At 36.4% G+C, this 19,976-nt stretch overlaps 1 protein-coding gene across 6 annotated transcripts; it reads left to right on the forward strand.

The window, feature by feature from the left end:
• The first annotated feature begins 2,544 nt into the window (after window positions 1-2,544).
• Window positions 2,545-19,118, forward strand: LOC132611016 (uncharacterized). 6 transcript variants are annotated; one of them, XM_060325430.1, is made up of 18 exons: window positions 2,545-2,960; window positions 6,014-6,119; window positions 6,209-6,405; window positions 8,226-8,377; window positions 9,266-9,349; window positions 9,428-9,490; window positions 9,629-9,751; window positions 9,834-9,986; window positions 13,802-13,912; window positions 14,262-14,311; window positions 15,181-15,343; window positions 15,453-15,590; window positions 16,060-16,182; window positions 16,265-16,363; window positions 17,435-17,524; window positions 17,692-17,776; window positions 18,053-18,183; window positions 18,261-19,118. In XM_060325430.1, the coding sequence occupies exons 3-18, from the start codon at window positions 6,264-6,266 to the stop codon at window positions 18,396-18,398; spliced, it is 1,845 nt and encodes a 614-aa protein (XP_060181413.1). In that variant the 5' UTR covers window positions 2,545-2,960; window positions 6,014-6,119; window positions 6,209-6,263; the 3' UTR covers window positions 18,399-19,118. The 6 variants fall into 6 exon arrangements, with proteins under 6 accessions (XP_060181413.1, XP_060181414.1, XP_060181409.1 ...); XM_060325426.1 differs by having other exon boundaries at window positions 2,546-2,960; window positions 9,834-10,004; XM_060325427.1 differs by having other exon boundaries at window positions 2,546-2,960; window positions 13,802-13,918.
• The last annotated feature ends 858 nt before the right edge of the window (window positions 19,119-19,976 follow it).

Genomic DNA, 19,976 nt, shown 5'->3' on the forward strand with positions numbered 1-19,976 from the left:
ACACACATCCCTTTGGATGTTTTCTCACTGGTGTCAAACCATATGTTGGCCTCTTTTTGCTGAGTATCTTGTGTATGCCCCACAAATATCTGTTGAGTGAATTGTTGAAAATTTACACCATCATTGACAAGTATTAGCTTGGTTTCATGATTAACATAATTGTAGGCGGCGTCCCATTTGCCGTTGAAGGTTACGTAGATGCATCTTGGTGTCATTTTTTTGTTAAACTTCCTGCATAAAGAGAGATTCACTTGAGAAAAAACCAAAATGAAATGTATTTAAGTTGTTAGTTTTGAAAATTTAAGTTTTACCCTTCCCAGCAGACTTTGTATGTAAAGTCATGAAGTATGCCTGAAACGACATACTCTACCATTTTTTAAACAGAAGTTCTGCAGCTACCAGCATTCTTCAAAAACAGAGTAACTGTTTCTGCAACAGTTATTTTCATGAAACTGAAAAACCTCCTTTGTCTTTATCCAATTTAAATCAAATCCATGCAACAGTTATTCCAATTTAAAATGGACTAATTTATACTTCTATATAAACCAACACCACTTTTGGAAGAAGGAAAAAAAAAACACTTTACTTCTGAAAACCAGATATAATCACATACAAAATGAACCAAAATCAACATATTGTACATGTTAATGGTGGCCACGGGCAAGCACATGAACATACCCATCTTTATAACCAAATCCATCCTAATATTGCAAATTTGCAAATTACTCATGAAATTGCTGATATCAAAAGAGACATAGATTTTCTGAGGGCTCTTTACAGTGCTCTAAGTAGAGGAAATGATGATCTGCGAAGAGAATTACGATTTGTAAGGCAGAGGTTATTCCAGCACACTGGCCAAATTGACGATGGGGCAATTTGGAATGGGTACACATGAAATTAGAACTGATGATGGTAGTTTGGTACTTATGAAGTTAGGATTTTATGTGTTGTGGACATATATATATATATATTTAAATGTATGTTAATGAAGTGTAAGTTTCTTTAGGTTTGTAGAATTTTACTTTAATGGCTTCTAAACAGAAGTATTGCCTTCTCTGGCATACTTGTTCAGAAGTTTGTTCAGAACTTTGCTTGTAACGGCATACTCTACTACTTTGTAAATTGTACTTTTGCTTCCTCCGCCATAAGTACTTTTTGTTTTGCTTAACATAATGCAGTAACTGATTTTGGTTAAAATAAAATAAAATGAAAACCTCCTCTACCTTCATCCAATTTAAATCAAATGCCAGCAACAGTTATTCCAATTAGAGGATTGACGCAACTGGACTAATTTATACTTCTATATAAACCAGAACTTTTGCCGTCTCCAGCATACTTGTTATGAAATTGGTTCAGAACATTGCCGGTAACGGCATACTATACTCTTTTGTAAATTGAACTTTTACCTCCTCCGGCATAAGCACTTTTTGTTTTGCTGATGATAATGCAGTAACTATTTTTGGTTAAAAAAAATAAAAAAAATGAAAACCACCTCTACCTTCATCCAATTTAAATCAAATGCCTGCAATAGTTATTCCAATTAGAGGATTGACGCAACTGGACTAATTTATACTTCTATATAAACCAGAACTTTTGCCCTCTCCGGTATACTTGTTATGAAATTGGTTCAGAACATTGCCGGTAACGACATACTCTACTCTTTTGTAAATTGAACTTTTGCCTCCTCCGGCATAAGCACTTTTTGTTTTGCTGATGATAATGTAGTAACTGTTTTTGGTTAAAAAAAATAAAAAAAATGAAAACCTCCTCTACCTTCATCCAATTTAAATCAAATTCCTGCAACAGTTATTCCAATTAGAGGATTGACGCAACTGGACTAATTTATACTTCTATATAAACCAGAACTTTTGCCTTCTCCGGCATACTTGTTATGAAATTGGTTCAGAACATTGCCAGTAACGGCATACTCTACTCTTTTGTAAATTGAACTTTTGCCTCCTCCGGCATACTGGTTCTAAATTTGTACACAATTTGCCTTAATTCAAGTTTAAATCGATAAGCATTGCCTGATTTAAATTGAATTTACTATAATTACAATTTCAAGTAAATAAGCATTGTATACTAATTCAATTAAGGTATAAAGTAATTAAAATCAGAACAAAGCAATAAATTCAATCAATTCTATTTTGCTGATTAATTTTATCATGCGCAATGTTCAATCTGAGCTGTATGTCATCTGTTTCTTAATAATTAGGTCGTAGATGATTTTTTTCAAATATTAACAATCTAAACTCAATAAAATCGTTAAATTGAATTGAATTAAGATTTGTACCTTTTACTGATGTTGTAGCAGCAAAATCAATTGAGAAATCTGGCTTGAAACAACGATTTGAATAATGTAAAAAATTGGGAACGAAATTGGGCTGGTTAACAATATGAAAGAAGGGAAAGATTTGAGAATAATGATATTTGTTTTTATATATAACAGTTAGGGATAGTAATATCTTTTTACTATGTTGCTTTTGCTCGAAAGGGCAATAATTAAAGACCATCATTTTAAGGGGCAAAATGTAAAGACCAGGCCAAAAGAGGGGCATTCGCGCCGATTAGAACAAGACGCCAGTATATATGTCAAGCAAATGGTGGAAGCGAAAGGCTTAATGGAAGTACAATTCGAGTTTGGCCAAGTCCAGCTATATATGCCCTTTAATTTTTCCCCTATCTGAATTTGACTTCACACAGAATACACAAGGATTATTCCTCTAATTTTGCACTCAACGGCCCGTTTCAATGCGTTCTCTAGTGGTATTTTAACGTCTTTATAGAAAAATACTGAAGAGATAGTGTAAAGCTAAGATTGAAAATGTAGGAAATTTTCTTTGTTGGAATATATAGTTTTAAAGATGTCTACATGACGCATATGTAGCTCATGTCGCTTGTAGTGAACTTACCAACATGAAAGTATAGGAGCTTGTTTGACGACTGCCAACTTGATGAAGGTAATACTCTGATGCCTAAATTAGTCAATTTGGACACTGTTTAAATAATTTTTACATTTGTTCACACATCTTCACTCTGTTTACTTTTTCAATTAACAAACGTTATTTACTCTGCTTCAGTTATCCTTTTATTTTGCTGTTGTTACCTGTGCATTTTATCTGAATGCTTCCCCTATTATTGCCATGCCTTCTTTACCAAGTATTCTCCTTTTAAATCTGCTTTGATATGCGTTACTTGAGCCTAGCAGAGGCGGATCCAGGATTTAAATTCTATTGCTTCAATCTTAACATTTTTAGTATCGAAACTCATTATATTTTAAAAGTTATGAGTTCATATCTACTATATATTACAATTTTAATAATATTTTACACATAAATTTATCCTCCCCGTCGAAAGTTAATTGAACCCCACTTATAAGGCTAGATACGCCACTGGAGCCCAGGGTCTCTCGGAAACAGTCTCTCTACCTCCACGAGGCAGGAGTAAGGTTTGCGTACACTCTACCCTGCCCAGACCCCACTGTGTGGGATTTCACTGGGTATGTTGTTGTTGTTTTACTATTTTATGCACTCAGTGTGAACCCTCATTCCGTTGACCAATTACAGGGTTTAATATTACAATCAAATTGCTTGAAAGGAACTAGAGATAGTTTATAGAACCAGAAAAAAGTAAACGACATGTTAAAACCAGTTAAGCTACCCTGATTTAATATTGTCAGGGTATATAGCTTAATTCTTCCCCAATATAACTCTCTAGATGATTGCCAAGTATTTCAAAAGTTAGGTTGTGGAATTCAAGTTTTGCATCCTGAGCAGTTCATGACAAATGTTGAAAAACTATAAGCACATGTGGAACAACAATAACATACCCAATGTAATCCTACAAGTGGGGTCCGGGGCGGGTTAGAGGTACGCAGACCTTACCCCTACCTTTGTGGGGCATATGGGGAAGTGCATTTTTTTTTTTCGGACTTCAGTATGTTAGCATCTATACTGGATGAGCGCAATAGATATTGAGAATTGCCTTTTCGTATGATCTGTCACTACAGGGTTAAGCACTTAAGCTCTATTTAGCTTCCACTGATAAATGAAGATGCTCAGTTTGGATGAACTCCCTATGTGCATGCTCTCTGTTTCGAGTGCTAAAGACATTATCCAATAAGTTTACTTCTGATTACGTATAGTTTGTGTCTTAACCTCCAACTTAAATTTTGCTTCTCTAAGTAAACTATTACTGGTTGGTAGTTATGTAGCTTCAAAAGTATTTGAGTCTTTAAGTTTTTGTTGATAAAAAGTCTTACAGTCAGGGTTAGCAGTGGATGAGCCTCAACCATTGGCATTTTTGTAGGGGGAACGAAAGCTTTCGAAATGTGTGGAAGAAAATTATATCAACTTTGGGAAGTTCTTGGGGGTTTCTATTAGGGGATGAAGGATAAAGTTATTGATTTGTTGTGTTGCATTGATCATGAGGCTAGAGGCGATGCTAAAGAAGTGGCGGGGAAGAAGAAGCTACCTATTGAAGAACAAAAGTGAGGGAAGATTGTGGTGTACGAAAGGAGAATTAAGGAAGCGAGCGGGAAAGTTGAGGGTAGGGTAGGGGCCTTGGGGGGGGGGGGGGGGGGAGGGAAAAGAGAAGTGTGTTGATAGATTGCAAAATCATTTGTTGGAATGTGAGAGGGATGAATGAGCCCAACAAAAGGGCTGTTTATTTATTTGTCTTAGTTTGACTTGATACGGACTTTAAGAAAGTAAAGGAGATTTTTGAATCTTGTGTTCTTAACGTAAAGATATGTATAATGTATAAAAATGTCCTTTAATCTTGTGGTCTTAGTAGGCGTTTGGGCATAGGATTTGGGAGCATAATTTCATATTTTGATTTCAAATTAGCGTTTTTTAATGAAATCTGCACAAGATTTCAACTTCAACTTCATATCATGATTTCAAATCACAAATTTTCCAAAAAGAAGGATTTGTGATTCCTAATTATGATTTCAATTTTTTTAACTATAAACTTGACACATAAGTTTATATTTTGTAAAAGAAGATCCATGAGTCGGTAGATATATTCTTTAAATGTAAAACTTGACTTAAAGTAACAATGTTGGTTCGTATTCTTGGTCATCTGTTCGGGAAAATGCATGCTCGACGTGAAGAGATTGTCCGTACTATGTGGGAGGATTATATTAAAGAACTTTCTTTTTTATTGAACTAAAGTTCGATCAATAGATGTTGAATTTCTTAGAAAGGCCTTCTGGTAGCTTATTAACTTTGTTATGAATTATGGTTTGTTCATTTGGTTAGATTGTATAAGAATTGGGGAAGTTTTCATAGTTTTTCCAACTTGTGGGGTTTTTATGTTTATGAGAAAGATACAACTTAAGAAATCCAAATTGCATGTCCAAAAAAACTTCAACTTCAAATCGGCCCGATTTCAAATCACTGATTACAAATCATGTCCAAACGGGGCCTTAAATACACCACGTGGGATGTTGAAATTAAAGAGTAGCCAAATTAGGAAAGAGACTAAGACAAAAAATTCAAACTGAGGGAGTAGTAATAATCCCCCGTCTCAAATTATCCGTCGTACTTTCTAAAAATAGTTGTCTCATTTAATTTGTCACTTTAGAAGTTCAAGACAAACTTTATTATTCTTTTTCCATTTTAGCCTTAGTGGCAATTGTTCTTGAAGACTACAAACACCTCAATTATGGTGAGATGACACATAAATAAAGTGAATATTAATTGAAGAGAGATTAATGTTAACATTGTCAAAAAAAAAATTGAAGAGAGATCATATCTTAAGACATAAGTAAGGATAAAATAGTCGAAATCTTCCTCATTACTACTCCCTCCCGTTCAAAATAAGTATCCACTTACATAATCGAGAAGGGATTAACTTTAATTTTCCAGATTTGCCCTTATGTACTCAATGTAATAAATAGTCAAGAGTCTTATTAATTAAGGGTAGGTGAGTGAAAATGCCTATTTTTCCTAGGAGTTAATATTTTCTTAAGTGTGTTTTAAAGGCTAAGTGAACACTTATTTTGAATCAGAGGGAGTAATATTTTCTTAAGGGGCGTGTAAGAAAGAAACACGACTTATAATTTGAGACCGAGGGAGTAACACAAGAAGTACAAAAGATCTTACAAGGCCTAGGAGGTAACGCTTACTCACTCCTAAAAAGGTAAAATTCATCGCGTTTCATTCCGCTTTCCCTCGTGTTGTAAACTTGCAATAAAACCTAGCAGGTTTGCACTTTGTCCTTGACGGCGGCGATTTCCACGTACTCCGTGAAAGGCATAAATGGAAGTGGAAGGACAACAATTGAAGAAAAGGAAGCAACTCGGACAAGATTCAATGCATGTCTCGTCCTCATCCATGGATTATCGGAGATCCCGCGATAATAAACCTCGCAAATTTTTCGACCGTTACAGCCTACCCGCAGGTTAACTTCTCAGATTTACATTCAGTTCACATTTGCCTTCCTGTCAATTTTGCTATTCAGTACTACTATTTTATGTACTCAAAGTGAACCCTCAGGCTATTGGCCAATTGCAGAGTTTAAGTGGACATTTGGCCATAGAAATTATCTCACTTTATTTGGAATTTTTGAAGTTGGAGATGGAGTTGTGTTTGGTTATAGTTTTTGCAAAGAATATTTGGTTGTTTGAATGTACTGAAAGTGAAAACAGGATTTTAGGTGTTTTCCAAATTCCAAACAGCATTTTCCTTCAACAAAAAAAAAATTCCAAACAGCATTTTCATGGCCAAACGCTGCTTTTCAAATAAAGTGAAAAAAAATTGCGGAAAAAAGTGAATAATTCTCATGGCCAAAACGGGTCCTTATATTACAATCAGGTTGCTTGAAAGGGACTAGAGATAGTATATATAGGTAGAAAAAAAGTAAACAACATGTTATAACCAATTAAACAATCCTAGGTAGAAAAAATGTAAACAACATGTTATAGCCAGTTAAACTATTCTAACTTTATATTCTCAGAGTATATCTTGATTCTTCCCCGATATGTCTTGCTGGATGATTGCCAAGTATTTCTAAATTTAGGTTGTGGAATTCAAGTATTGCATTCCAAGTACATCATGTTGTGGAAGTGCATTTTATGGCACTCCAGTAAGTTAGCATCTATACCGGACGAGCATAATAGATATTGAAAATTGTCTTTTCATAGCTAAGTTTTATTTAGCTTCTACTGATAAATGAAGATGCTCAATTCGGATGAACTCCCTATGTACATGTTCTCTGGTTTTGATTTGAGTACTAAAGACATTATCCATCAGTTTTACTTCTGATCACATTTAGTTTGTGTCTTAAGCTCCAGCTTAAATTTTGCTTCTCCAAGTAAGCTGTTAGTGGTAGGTAGTTTTGTAGCTTCAAAAGTTTATGAGCCGATTTAAGTGTACATTGATAGTGCCATTTTTTTTTAATCAAGTTACCACTATACGACAACGACTTGTTTGACAGCGTAAAAAGTTTTACAGTATAGTGTTTTTTATTAACATGTAAAAAGTTTTTGTATTATAGTTTGTAGCAATATAGTTTAAGCACCCAAGGGTGTGACCTAGTGGTTAATAAAGTTGGAGAATCATGAGGTCTTATGTTCAAACTTCAGAGGAGATAAAAATCCTTGGTGATTTCTTCCCATCTGTCTAAGCTTAGCTACGCCTTAGTGGACAGAGTTACCCAGTACCTGTATTGGTGGGAGGTAGCAGGTACCACGTGGAATTAGTCGAGGTGCGTGCATGCAGGCCTGGACACAATGGTTATTGGATAAAAGTATAGTTTCACCAATTATAGTAGGTTATTTACTTCTTTTCTAGGTTTACCTGTAGTTGTCAACAACATGATGATAGCTTATGAACATCAAGCATTTAGTATTTACAATTAGATAGTTTTACTTTCTATCTAGTTGTAAATAAAAGATGTTCCACTGTTGGTGTGTAAAAATTAAACACCCATCTGATAACTTCGTCCCTTTTTCCTTCCATGTCATTTTATGCCTGTTTTGGTCTTAAGACGGAAGGGGTGTAGTTCTTTAATTTCATCTTCAGTCATCTGATTGTTTCCACAAGCATGCATGTCCAATAACTTGTTACCGTGTGATAAGCTTGGTGGCTTTATGTTCATAAGCTCTCATCTTGTTTTGTTCCATGAATGGTTGCATTTGCTTAATTTTAATTTTTTCAAAAGAGAAACATCTTTTCAACCTTTCTTTAACGTTATCCTGATAGGAGTGTTTTTTTTTACAGGTTGGTTATATTGCCCTCCATACGGTGATAACATAGGCTTTATTATCCCATCAAAAGTGCCTCTAAGTGAATCATTCAACAAGAATATCCCTCCTGGAGAAAGATACACCCCAAAAGAACTAATCGACAAGCAAAGATGTTTAGGGAGAGAAGTAAGTGGTGTGGTGACAAGATTTTCTTCTGGTTATCACATTTACTAGTTGCTTCATTTGTTCCTCCCCACCCTTGACAAATAAGGTTAACTCGGTGATAATTATCTTGACAGTTGACAGACTATCTGTGCTGATTTGTTGTTTGTATAAACGATATCTTTCTGCACCAATTTGCCTCCTTAATTGCCATAGGAAGAGTCATTACATTGTAGTTCTCTCTTCCGTCTCTCTCTTATCTCTTACACTCTTTTAACGGTCCCCTTAACCCCTTTTGTTGCTTTTTATTTTAGTCATGCTTTATTTAGTGGCATTTTGTTTCTAAGTTGGTTAATTCCTGAGTTATTTTGATCTACTTTGACAACGGGTAATATGTATGTCTGTATGTTTACTTTTATTAGCTTTCATTTTCTTTTTTATATTTTGGGGACAGGAGGGGAGGGGAGCTCATATGTTCGCGAACTCACTATTTCCTATAGGGATTGACAGTGCATCTACATAGCCCCAGGGCTTTGGTCTAGTGGTAAGATTGCAATACATGATGTGTGGGCTAGGCGCACGTCACTGATTTGAACCCTTCCACAGGCAAAAACCTTGGAATTTTAGTGGAGAAGGGTAGAGGGGGGCCTATTATCCACCATTTTATGAACCGTTCGCCACTGGCCTGCGGAGATTTTTTGGTTAGCAAAATAAGAAAAAGAATAAGAAAAAGAAAAAAAAGGAATGTGCATCTATATCAGTTTTTCTTTGTGTCATCACCTCTTAATCTTTCCCACAACTAATCTTCTTACTAGTTGGATTTTCGGTGTTTGTCCTATATATGTAATTATCTTCTTATTTTTAGCTGAATAGCCGCCATCCAGGTCTGGAATTACTAACACTCAATTGCAGATCGGACTGGTGGTTGATTTAACAAACACTGATCGTTACTATCCAGAATCAGATTGGACCAGTCATGGTATTAGACATGTTAAGGTAAATATGAGCAGTTTTATATATCCTATTCGATCTCATGGTTAAGTGCCAGATATCTGTTATGCTCTATTTATTCAGATTCGATGCCCGGGGCAGGACTCTGTACCTGATGCTGAGTCTGTAGATAGATTTATTTCTGAGGTAATTCTCATTCTGCTATCACATGCATGTCATCTATCTTTCGTTATGCTCTGCATATCTGGGAAGGGTGCATATGGCAGTGTGATAATTACTTTTTACTTTTGAGTTTCTCATCTTCAGAACTTATATTGATGGCAGGTCATGCAGTTGACATCTCAAGCAAGTAAATATGCTGTTGTCCACTGCACTCATGGCCACAACCGAACTGGCTACATGATTGTACATCTTCTTGTACGCAATCAGTCAGTCAGTGTCGGTGAGGTTAGTAATCTTATTCATCTTACACCAAATCTTACTCTTCTTAGGATTCCAACATAATCTAGAAAATTTGTCTTATCTTCAGGCAATAGCAAAATTTGCCCAAGCTCGCCCTCCAGGTATTTACAGACTGAAGTATATTGAAGCATTATATGACTTCTATCTTCAGTCGAAGCCTGAACTTTTGGTCTGTCCCCAAACTCCGGAATGGAAGAGAGATACTGATCAAGATAATGAAGTACATGCTCCTTCTTCTGTAAGTAGTTCCTTAGAGATTATTTGGTGAACAATTGCTGCATTGATATCCGAAAATTCTCAAAGGTTCAACAGCAGAGCACTTAGTGCACTTTGAAATGATGAAAGATCGTGCGTGAAGCAATTATTAGTTACTACGAAGAGGACTCTGCTTATAGATGTGAATGTGGTACATAAATTAGTACGACATTACAATCACACACTGCATAAGTTACGAGTCGCAATTGTTTGGCCGGTCCGGCATATCAAACTCCAGGAACCAATGAAGTCTGTTGCTTGAGGTTTTCACTTGAGCTGTCTTTCCTGAGGCTGCAGGTTAACTAGGGAAATGCCACATTGTTTTTGCTATTACTTGCAGAAATTTGATTCACTTTTCATAATTTACTATCATTCTATAAGTTTGATGATTACCAAAAGAATTATTCCTCAGGATATTGCGGTTTATCTTTAAAGACTACAGGAAGTTGTTGACATTGACAACAAGCTAGCACCACTATTTGTCTTGCACTCATATCTGACAGGAACATGAACTCTATGCTTCCAACATTTTGTATAAGGCTGTGAGAAATATGACATGGAAAAAATAAATGAAGAATGTATGGCTTGATAATTCTCCCTGGGTATTGGGTGTTTAAACAGTACATACACCTATTCTAAACGAGGAAGAAATCAAGGCTACATAATTACAAATAAGCAATAGTTTCCTAATTGACAATAACTAATATTCTCTCCCCTCAAGCTCTTCCACCTGAGTTGATTACCAAGTTGTTACTAATGTAACTAATTCGTGGACCAGTAAGGGACTGAGTGATAATATATGCAAGCTGATAGTTTGACATCAAGACTTTGTGACAATGTCTACAGGAATATCGCTTCTCTAACAAAGTGTAAATCTCTCGTTGATCATCTGATTGGAAGCATCAAGAGCAATTGATTATCACACACAAGTTTCATCTGACTAATTTGTTCAAACTTCAATTCTTTGAGCAACTGTTTGATCCAAAGTTCCAAACCAGTTCACATTTCCCAAGTTGCCATAGCCATTGCCCGATATTTTCCTTTTGCACTGGACCCAGAAACCATATTCTGTTTCTTGCTTTTCAAGATACTTTATTTTTTGAGAATGGTAATGTTATCTTTTCATAAACTGATAAAATTGGGAGGATAATGTTTTGGTGCATTGTCACTATGAAAGATTTGATTGGTAACCCCAAATTGAGCTGTATTTCAGTGCAAAAGGTTTGAAAAATGGAAAATAACTCTGAAAAATCCTTCATTAAGAAAATTGAAGTATATCTTGAACAATTATCAATGAAACTGACGAATAATGGAATCCCGAAGTAGAGTGGATTCGAATGGGACTCCTGGCATGAGTGGGCCAAAGAGAAAGGAGACTCAACTCGGTTATCAGTACAACTAGGGAAGAAAACACGAGTATGCTTACCAAGTTGACATGACTGACATTCTAAGGTTGACAACTGGGACAAACCATGGAACATTTTCTAGAGTTCAGAAATTGGGATGTCTTAGTCGTATCTGAAGAAACTTAGGAGAGCTGATAATGGGATAGGTTGTGGTGGATGACCTTAAAGGATTAAGGTAGTAAAATCCATTTAACTCACTCTCGGTATCAAATGACTCGTCCCCTACTAGGATCCTGTATAACTACAGAGTTATTGAGAAACATTACAAAACAGTTAAGTGATTAAGACAAGAGACTAATATATATGAGATTGAAAGGACAACCGCGAACATGAAGAGTGAGTGTTATAGTAGGGAATAGGATAACTTGCCCAAATCACATGGCTGAATCATCTCAACCTTGCTTCCCTCATCTTGTCCTCCATAGAGCCACTCCTACCTTGTCCCGAATATTGTTATTCCTAATTCTAGATTCTATCTCTCCTCGTAGGCCCACACATCCATTTCAGCATCCTCATTTCCGCTACTTTCATCTTTTAGATGTGTGAGTTCTTGACCGGCCAACACTCCGCCCTGTACAGCATAGCTAATCTAACAACCACTTTGTAGAACTTACCTTTAAGTCTTGGTGACACATTCTTATCACACAAGGCACTGGATGCGAGCCTCCTTTCATCCACCCTGCTCCAATACGATGTGTAGCATCATCGTTAATCTCCCCATTTCTTGGATTGTTGACCTGAGTCTTGAGTATCAATCCTCACTTCCACATCAGCCTCGTGAGTTACGTCACTGAACTTGCACTCCAAGTACTCCGTCTTAGTCCCACTCAACCTAAACCCTTTAGACTCTAGGCTCCGTCTCCAAACCTCCAGCTTATCATTAACATTGAAAGGGCAACCAAGAACATAAAAAAGTGAGTCTAAAGTAATAGATGGAAATAGGATAACTTGGGCCGACTCCAGTTGCCATGATTTGTGAGCTATTGGTCAATGTGACAGTAGTAAGGAGATGGAGAATATGAAATATAAGAGAAAAGACATTCGCTGCAGAAATATGATCTGAGGCTCCTGAGTTAATGCTGCAAGGTCCAAGGTTAGAACAATGAGAAACATAAGCTACAAATTACAAGTTTAAACAACTGCTGTGATTTGTGATGATGCTTGTTTCCTTTTTGTACTTAAGAAACACCTTTTAATCAGACACAGAAATTATTCGACTTCTTGCATCACCCAGAATATGCTGTTGATGTTGAAAAATTTGCTGGAAGTTCATAAGAAAATGAAGGTTGAATGTGGTGAACCACATGCTTTAGTTGAACCATAGAGTGCAAAAGAAAGGGAGAGATGTCATTAGAAAAGATAGATCTGCCGGGGAAAAGAAATTACTACTGCTAGAAAAGTACTTATGATGATTGGACACAACATAAAAAGTGATGTGTAGCATCAGAATGGCTGGGCGGCTCCCAAGGACCAAAGCTGCAAGTCTTAAAATTGTCAGAAGTTGGCACGCGTAGGAGAGATCTTGCCGGAAAATTCCTTTTCTACCGGAGCATGTTGGAGCTCATGAGAGCTCCCTTTCCTGCGGGGATGGCTAGGCTTTGCTCGCAGAAATAAGCTTGGCTTCATGGTGATGCTGGTTTATGCAGAACACACATAAAGAATGGAAACACCGAACCATCACTTACGGTTGCTGAAAAATTGCATGACAAAAATCTCTTTTCTCTCTGAAGTCGCTGGTAATTGCAGAATGACTAATCCTTAACCTGGCGCTGATACCATGTGAGAAATATAACACGGAAGAAAAAACTGAAGATTGCACGCAAGATATTGGGTGTTTAAATAGTACACACACTTATTCAAAACTAGAAAAGAAATCAAGACTTAATTACAAGTAACATTATCTTCCTAAGTTGATACTGACTAATATGCATAATATTCTTAACAAAAGCTATGACATAATGGCACAAGTATTCCACTGCTTAATTTGTTTTGGCAGATCATGGAGTAAAAAATGTTTTGGATTTGGTGGAAACCTAAGATTTGTGATAAATTGTTGTGAATCTGATAATTCTTCAAACAATCACGTTTTGATTTTTGTGCTGACTTTTGTTACTCCCTTGAAGGAAAATGGCTTTAGTAAGGATAATGTGTCCCTTAATCATTCACCTTGTATTGCTGATTGTATTGCTTGGATTGGCTTTCTCATTGTTCTGCTGATAGTTCTCTTTTAGATTGATCTGTTTAAGTAAAATATAATCTGCCTATTAAACAACATGCTGTATTTGCTCACCAATCAGTTTTTATGTATGTTCCCATTGTTATTTTTTTTTTGTTCCTCATCTTTATTCGAAGTGCCAAAACCTCACTATTACAGAGGAAAACAAGAGCAGGAGCGGTGTCAGATGCAGATTCTGGGAACGAATGTATCCCATTTGCTGAGGTTCAGATGATGAGGAACTTTTGCTATCAAGTGCTCAATTTGGATGTACAGGTTCCAGTTATTGAAAAGCTCATTTTCACTTCACATCATCTCTATTTTAAATACTTAAATATATCTTGAATGAATTGGAAAGATCTTGTTTGCTCGTACTTGTGGAAGATTTGCCTGCATGTAGAACTGTAGCATCGATTTTAATTCGAACATTCTTCCAGATATTTACCCCAAGTCCCAGATGAAACAAATCACATATAGTTCCTGAATGATAGTAATGTTCTTGCTTTGCACTGTCCAAGTATTATCCTGTTTGCTTTAGGCGGTTGATATGCGCTTTGATATAATGTTTATTATTTACTATTTATTTTGGTGCATAACTAAATTTTTTTTTGGTCCTTAGGCCAGAAGAAATACCGGAATTCCAGGATCTCACCCGGTCTCTCTCGACAGGTTGACTACAAATTCTTCTTTTTGGATATATTTTAACAAGAGACTAATTGGGCAAACCGTGCCTTTTATACCCGCCTTTATATATACAGGCAATACTTTACACCGGCTTGAAATATCTACACACTGTACTCGAAAAAGATAGATGATAATTTAGGATTTGATGACATCTGCTTTCTGATTGAATATGATCTTCAGGCGAATAACAGCATTTTCTAGATTCTAGAATCTCGTTATTAAGCATTTTAAAGCATCCCTTGAAGTAAAAAAATCGCATGCGGCGCAAAAGATCTGGAAAGTCTTCAATTGACTGGAAGAGTGATCTACTGCTGAGCTGTACGCGTTAGGATTGGCAAGTAGTTTCTGCTGCATGTGCCCATCACAAAAACTGTGCATGCTTTATATAATGTTGAAGCATAGATCAGTGATTTTACTAATTGCACTGGGGAAGGGATATTTTGAGCATGGTTAAGATGCTATTCAAGAATTATTTTTCATTTTTGGTTCTTTGTTCTCATAATATATTTATGATTTAAGTGGCAAAGGGTGAGTGTCGTAGTGTTATGGTTTGTTGCCTTTTGGACATGATAACATTTATTTCTTATTAAGAAATTAATGTACTTTTGTGTCTGAGCCGAAGGTCTATCGGAAACAGCCTCTCTATCTGCCAAGGTAGGGTAAGGTCTGCGTACACTCTACCCTCCCCAGACCCCCCCTTGTGGGAATACACTGGGTATGTTGTTGTTGTTGTCTGAAGTAGATTATTAGATTTCCAGGGTACTGAAAGCATAATTTTGGATATGTGCCAATCAGTATTTTACCCGTCTCTTGATTTCATTTTCTGGAATTTGATGCTTTAGTTCAAATTGTAGGGACAAATTGCATCTTCTAAGCCAGCAACTCTACCATGTCACCTGGAGTGCTGAGGGGCCAAGAAACATGATGTTAATAGATAGGGAGAATTGTTATTTGATTGATCCACAGTTCTATTTCAGGAAGGTCCAGTTGCGGTTTCCTTGCAAATATATCTATGAGGTACTTTGTCCATTTAGGACCTCTTGTGTTCCATCATGAGGGATACTGATTCTGCAGCTTTAAGATTTCAGTCTTTTTCTGCTGTAGAAGATTTACAAGTTTCCTGTAGGGTAGAGACGACGTTACTCATCACTACACGTTACTTGATGGTGAATTGATTACTGAGACTGAGCCAGAGACACAAGTGAAGAGGACTACTTTCCTCATTCATGATATGATATCAATGAATAAAGTCTCTGTTACAGAGGTATGTCTTGGCTTACATATTTATTGGCCAAAATGACTTAATCTAATCTTTCATGATTTAGATTTGCATTCCTCTTATCATACAAGGATGAGATGCAAATATGGATAGTGCTGTGGCCACAATCAACATTTCCAAAAGAGTGTTGAATAGTAGTTGCTTTTTAGATTGTAATTTATCTGTTTTGAGAATGTCATGAGGATCATCATTCCTCAGACTTCTGCAGTCAATCAATAGTGTACAAGAAGACAGGTTTACTGGGGTAGTTTTATGGTATTAGATATGTGGACTATTTATTCATAGGCATTTTCATCTTTTCCTTCATTTATGTGCAGATTTGCCTTTTGTGGCAAGCCTCTTATCATTTTCTTTCAACAGTCAGCACTTTGGCATATATTAGAATCTTTAATTTGGTTGGTTTTTCCTGAAAAGTTGCTTATTTTATGACATGTGCATCCAAATACTTTTGCAGCTACCTTTCCATCATCGATTAATGCTAATTGAAGACGAGGTGATCCGGCCCCGTAACTATGAACGTGAATTTTTATTCACATGTGTAAATCCGTACTACCAATATGGCCTGGAACCATTTGAAGTATGTATGATCTCAATAAAGACTTTGCGTTTATGTAAGTTCATGATCCTTTCTGTGTTGATGATTGTTTTGCGCATGCCAGGTGAGGAGGAAGGATTTCTATTTGCTGTCTGCAGCTTCTAAGCTCATCAAAGATATAATGCCAAATCTTCCACATTCAGCTGATGGTCTTATCTTTCAGGTGCTATGGGAGCTACTTGCGTCTGCTTTAACATTAACAAGCAAGTTTGTCATATCAAGATCATTTAGATACAACTTAAATTGTGACGTTCAGTACCCCTACTGGAGCTTAAAGAAATCTTGGCAGAACCTGTATCAGAAGCGTCCATAGTCTTTTTTTATTTTTCTTAACATAGTCTACCAGCGTGTTTGTATCTCATTAGATACCAGTGCATTTAAAATTGTGCTAGTGAGCTCTGCAATTTCATTAATCCAAGTATGAGGACAGTGAGAGACATAGGGACATATAGCTGGAATTTGATAGATCAAGCTCGTCATTTGGCCTGGGAAAATCTGTTTGGCTGCAGGCCTGCAGTATTCTGTTACTTTAGCTAATATAATTCTATTTAATGAACTGAGTGAAGTTGATAGTATTGGAGATCAATTAATTTCATTGACAGAGATTTAGCTCATTAGAACTGCTCTCTGTGTGAGTGTGTGTGTGTGTGTGTGTGTGTGTGTGAAGTCAATTCAGATAAGGCAGCTACTAAAAACAATTTTTCAAGGACAGAAGCTGGAATGTAGAACTTTGACTTATATGGAAATAAGCTGAATCTGGATCACATGAAAATTCTAAGATAGCAAGGATAAGAATAGGAAAAAAGGAGACCTGGTTGTGGTCTTTAATGGAATATAATGAATAGAGAAACAGAGAGAATCAAGATCTAAAGAAAGAATTGGAACCTGATAGGATCTGGAGCTAAAGAAAAAGGGACAGAAATTGTAAGTGATATTTTGAAGAGAAATTGGAATGATATCTTCTGCAAATGCACTCAAGTGATTCACTCTCATAGGTCTGACTCGACAGAACTAATTTTATCCACCACAATTTAGTGTAATTACCTTCAGTTACATGCTTGTCGCCCCCTCTTGAGGTGTCTGCGTTTGTGTTTTTGCTTTAATGTGAAGTTATTGGACCCAGCAAACTCACTTTGTTATGGTAGGTACATTCTGAAACTAATATGTGCTGTAGAGTTTAGACAGCAAATTGCTTGTAACTTTGCTTATCTGGCTCCTGATGGCTGTGACACAGGCCTGGAATGCAACTTATGTGTCTCGGGAACATGATGGACGTCTGAAATGGAAATATCCTGGAACAAATACTGTTGATTTTCTCTTTGAGGTGGTTATATTTTCTGTCATCTTTTGCTCTCAAACTTCTGTTTATTGTGAGTGTATATATGCTCAAGCTTTTTCCTGTCTGCACATTAACAGTAGGAGATAACATCACATAATGGCTGTGATAACTTTAGTACCAGGGTAATCTGATTAACAAGTTGGCATTGGCAGGTGGGAGTTGACGGCAGCAATTTGTTTTATCTGCAAGAACACGGAAATAAGAAATTAATTGAAGGTTGCAGAGTGATGTTTAAAGGTTTGATTATCTGCTCTTCTTCTCCCTTCTCTGAACTCAATCTCCTTATAGAGTTTCCATTGGCAAAAAGATCTCTCCTTTTCTTCCCTTTATTGGCAAGGCTCGTCTGTTCCAGCTGGCAGTAAGAATGTGACGATCTATCCCTCGAATTCTCTTGGGAAATATTGAGCAGATTTCTTTGCTTAATTGTTCTTAAAAATAAGGTGGTGATAATATGGCTGCTGTCTCAGGTTTTCTTGAAACTAAGTTTGGTCTGATTGGTACTTTCTCCTGCAGATGGATCAGATTTATCGTTGTACTCGGGTAGGATAATTGAGTGCTCCTGGAACTCTCATGAAAATGCTTGGATCTTTGAGCAGATCCAAACAGACAAATCAAACCCAGATTATATTAGTGTCTATGAGGAGGTTTGTCATATAGCAATATCATCCTTCGTTTACAGCTTTTCCAACTATTATTGACTGAAGAAACATTTTATGGACAGGCAAAGCACAACATAGAGGGCAATCTTACAGAGGATATCTTGTTGGATGAGATTGATAAAGTTGCAAGTCTACCTATATATGCTGACTGGGTAAAGCATCACAGTGGATCTTTTAGAGATGCCTGGAGAAGGCAGTGAGGGATTTGCTGCTGTTTGTTGCGATATGCTTGTTCTCCAATTTATCCTTTTTTTTTTTTCCTTTTCTTTTTCACCATTGAGGGTGAGGTGGGAGGCATTCTAGTTAAAAATGCAGGTTCTTTGCGGTCGTCATTCGGTGTTTTTCTAAGTTGAAAGAGTGACAATTTAGGGATTTATCCTTTCTTTAAGAGTGACAATTTAGGGATTTATCCTTTCTTTTTTTTCACCATTGTTGAGGGATTGAGATGAGAGGCGAAGGAGGAGGTTTTAGTCTAATTAAAATCGACTGCAGGTTCTTTGCAGTCGTCATTCATCATTCCGGGGGATTTTTCTTCTCATATTCTGATTTGCCTAGTTGAAAGAGTGATAATGTAGGCTGTATCTGTTTGTTATATTGGAGGCAAGTATTGGGCATAAATTTTTTGTTTGCTCAATCCATCAGAGCTCTGGGAATGTTAAAGGCAATAACAAATAAGAGGTCTAGGTGGTGTTTGCAAAATTTTCTAGGAAAAGTTAGCGCAAAATAGTGCAGCACACTCGTTTTTCTTTCTTTTTCCTTTTTACATTTATTGCTCAAAGTGGAGCCTTCTTGTGATTTCATGTATCTTCTGTAAGATGCAGTAAAAGGAAAGGACATTGTACCGTGATTATCACATGTTGGAGCTGTGATCTTGTAAAGAAATATTAACACCTGTTGTTTTCTGTCCTCACCCTTTGGTAGCCTAGCTTATTCAGGCGCCTGGATACTATTAATAGCAGTCATATTGCTCCTGAATAATTTTTTTTGGTTACAAATCAGTAGAATAATAGAAAACAGTTCAATTTAAAAAATGATTTTCTAAGAGCATAGATGCTAGAGCTGAATCCTAAAACTTCAGAAGGTTCTCTCTTGTGACAGTGCGTTTGTTCTTCCATTGCCTCTACTGTTAGGGAGTGTTTGTAGTTGGGATAAAGGACTACAGTTCGTTTGGTTAGTAGGATAAGGGATTATAGTTTTTTATTATTTATATTACAATTGTGGTATTATTTCTATACCACTCTGTGCGATAACAATCCCGAAATAAAATAACAGAATAATACACTTGCCCTTTTCTAAAGCTTTTCTGCTAAGGGTCTCTAAGAAAGACAACATTAAAATTGGAAATAAAAGTCTATTCCAATTTTATTCAGTTTACACCAACCGTGTGTTTTGTACCTCATATATTTTTATTTTAATCCAATAAACCAAACCTCTACCAAAAAAAATATATTAATTAAATAATTCCGTCACGGGATAACTTGTTCCACTATCTAACGACCCCTTAATTGGACTACAAAGGCTGTGTTCAGGGAGAGTACATCGTCACTTCTCTGAATGGTTTTTGCTCTAATGAAAATTCCAGCAGTGCCTCACAAGGTTTGATGAGAAGTATAGTGTATGTTAGTATTTTATTTAAACAGGAACTTATACGATCCATCACCCAAAACAAGATACCAGTATATGTCAAGCAAATGGCGACTTTTCTGTGAAAGCTAAAGGTTTAATCGAAGTACAATTCGAGTTTGGCTAAGTCCAGCTATACCGTTTAATTTGTTTCC

This window comes from Lycium barbarum, chromosome 9, assembly GCF_019175385.1.
Source record: "Lycium barbarum isolate Lr01 chromosome 9, ASM1917538v2, whole genome shotgun sequence".
Lineage (NCBI taxonomy): Eukaryota > Viridiplantae > Streptophyta > Magnoliopsida > Solanales > Solanaceae > Lycium > Lycium barbarum.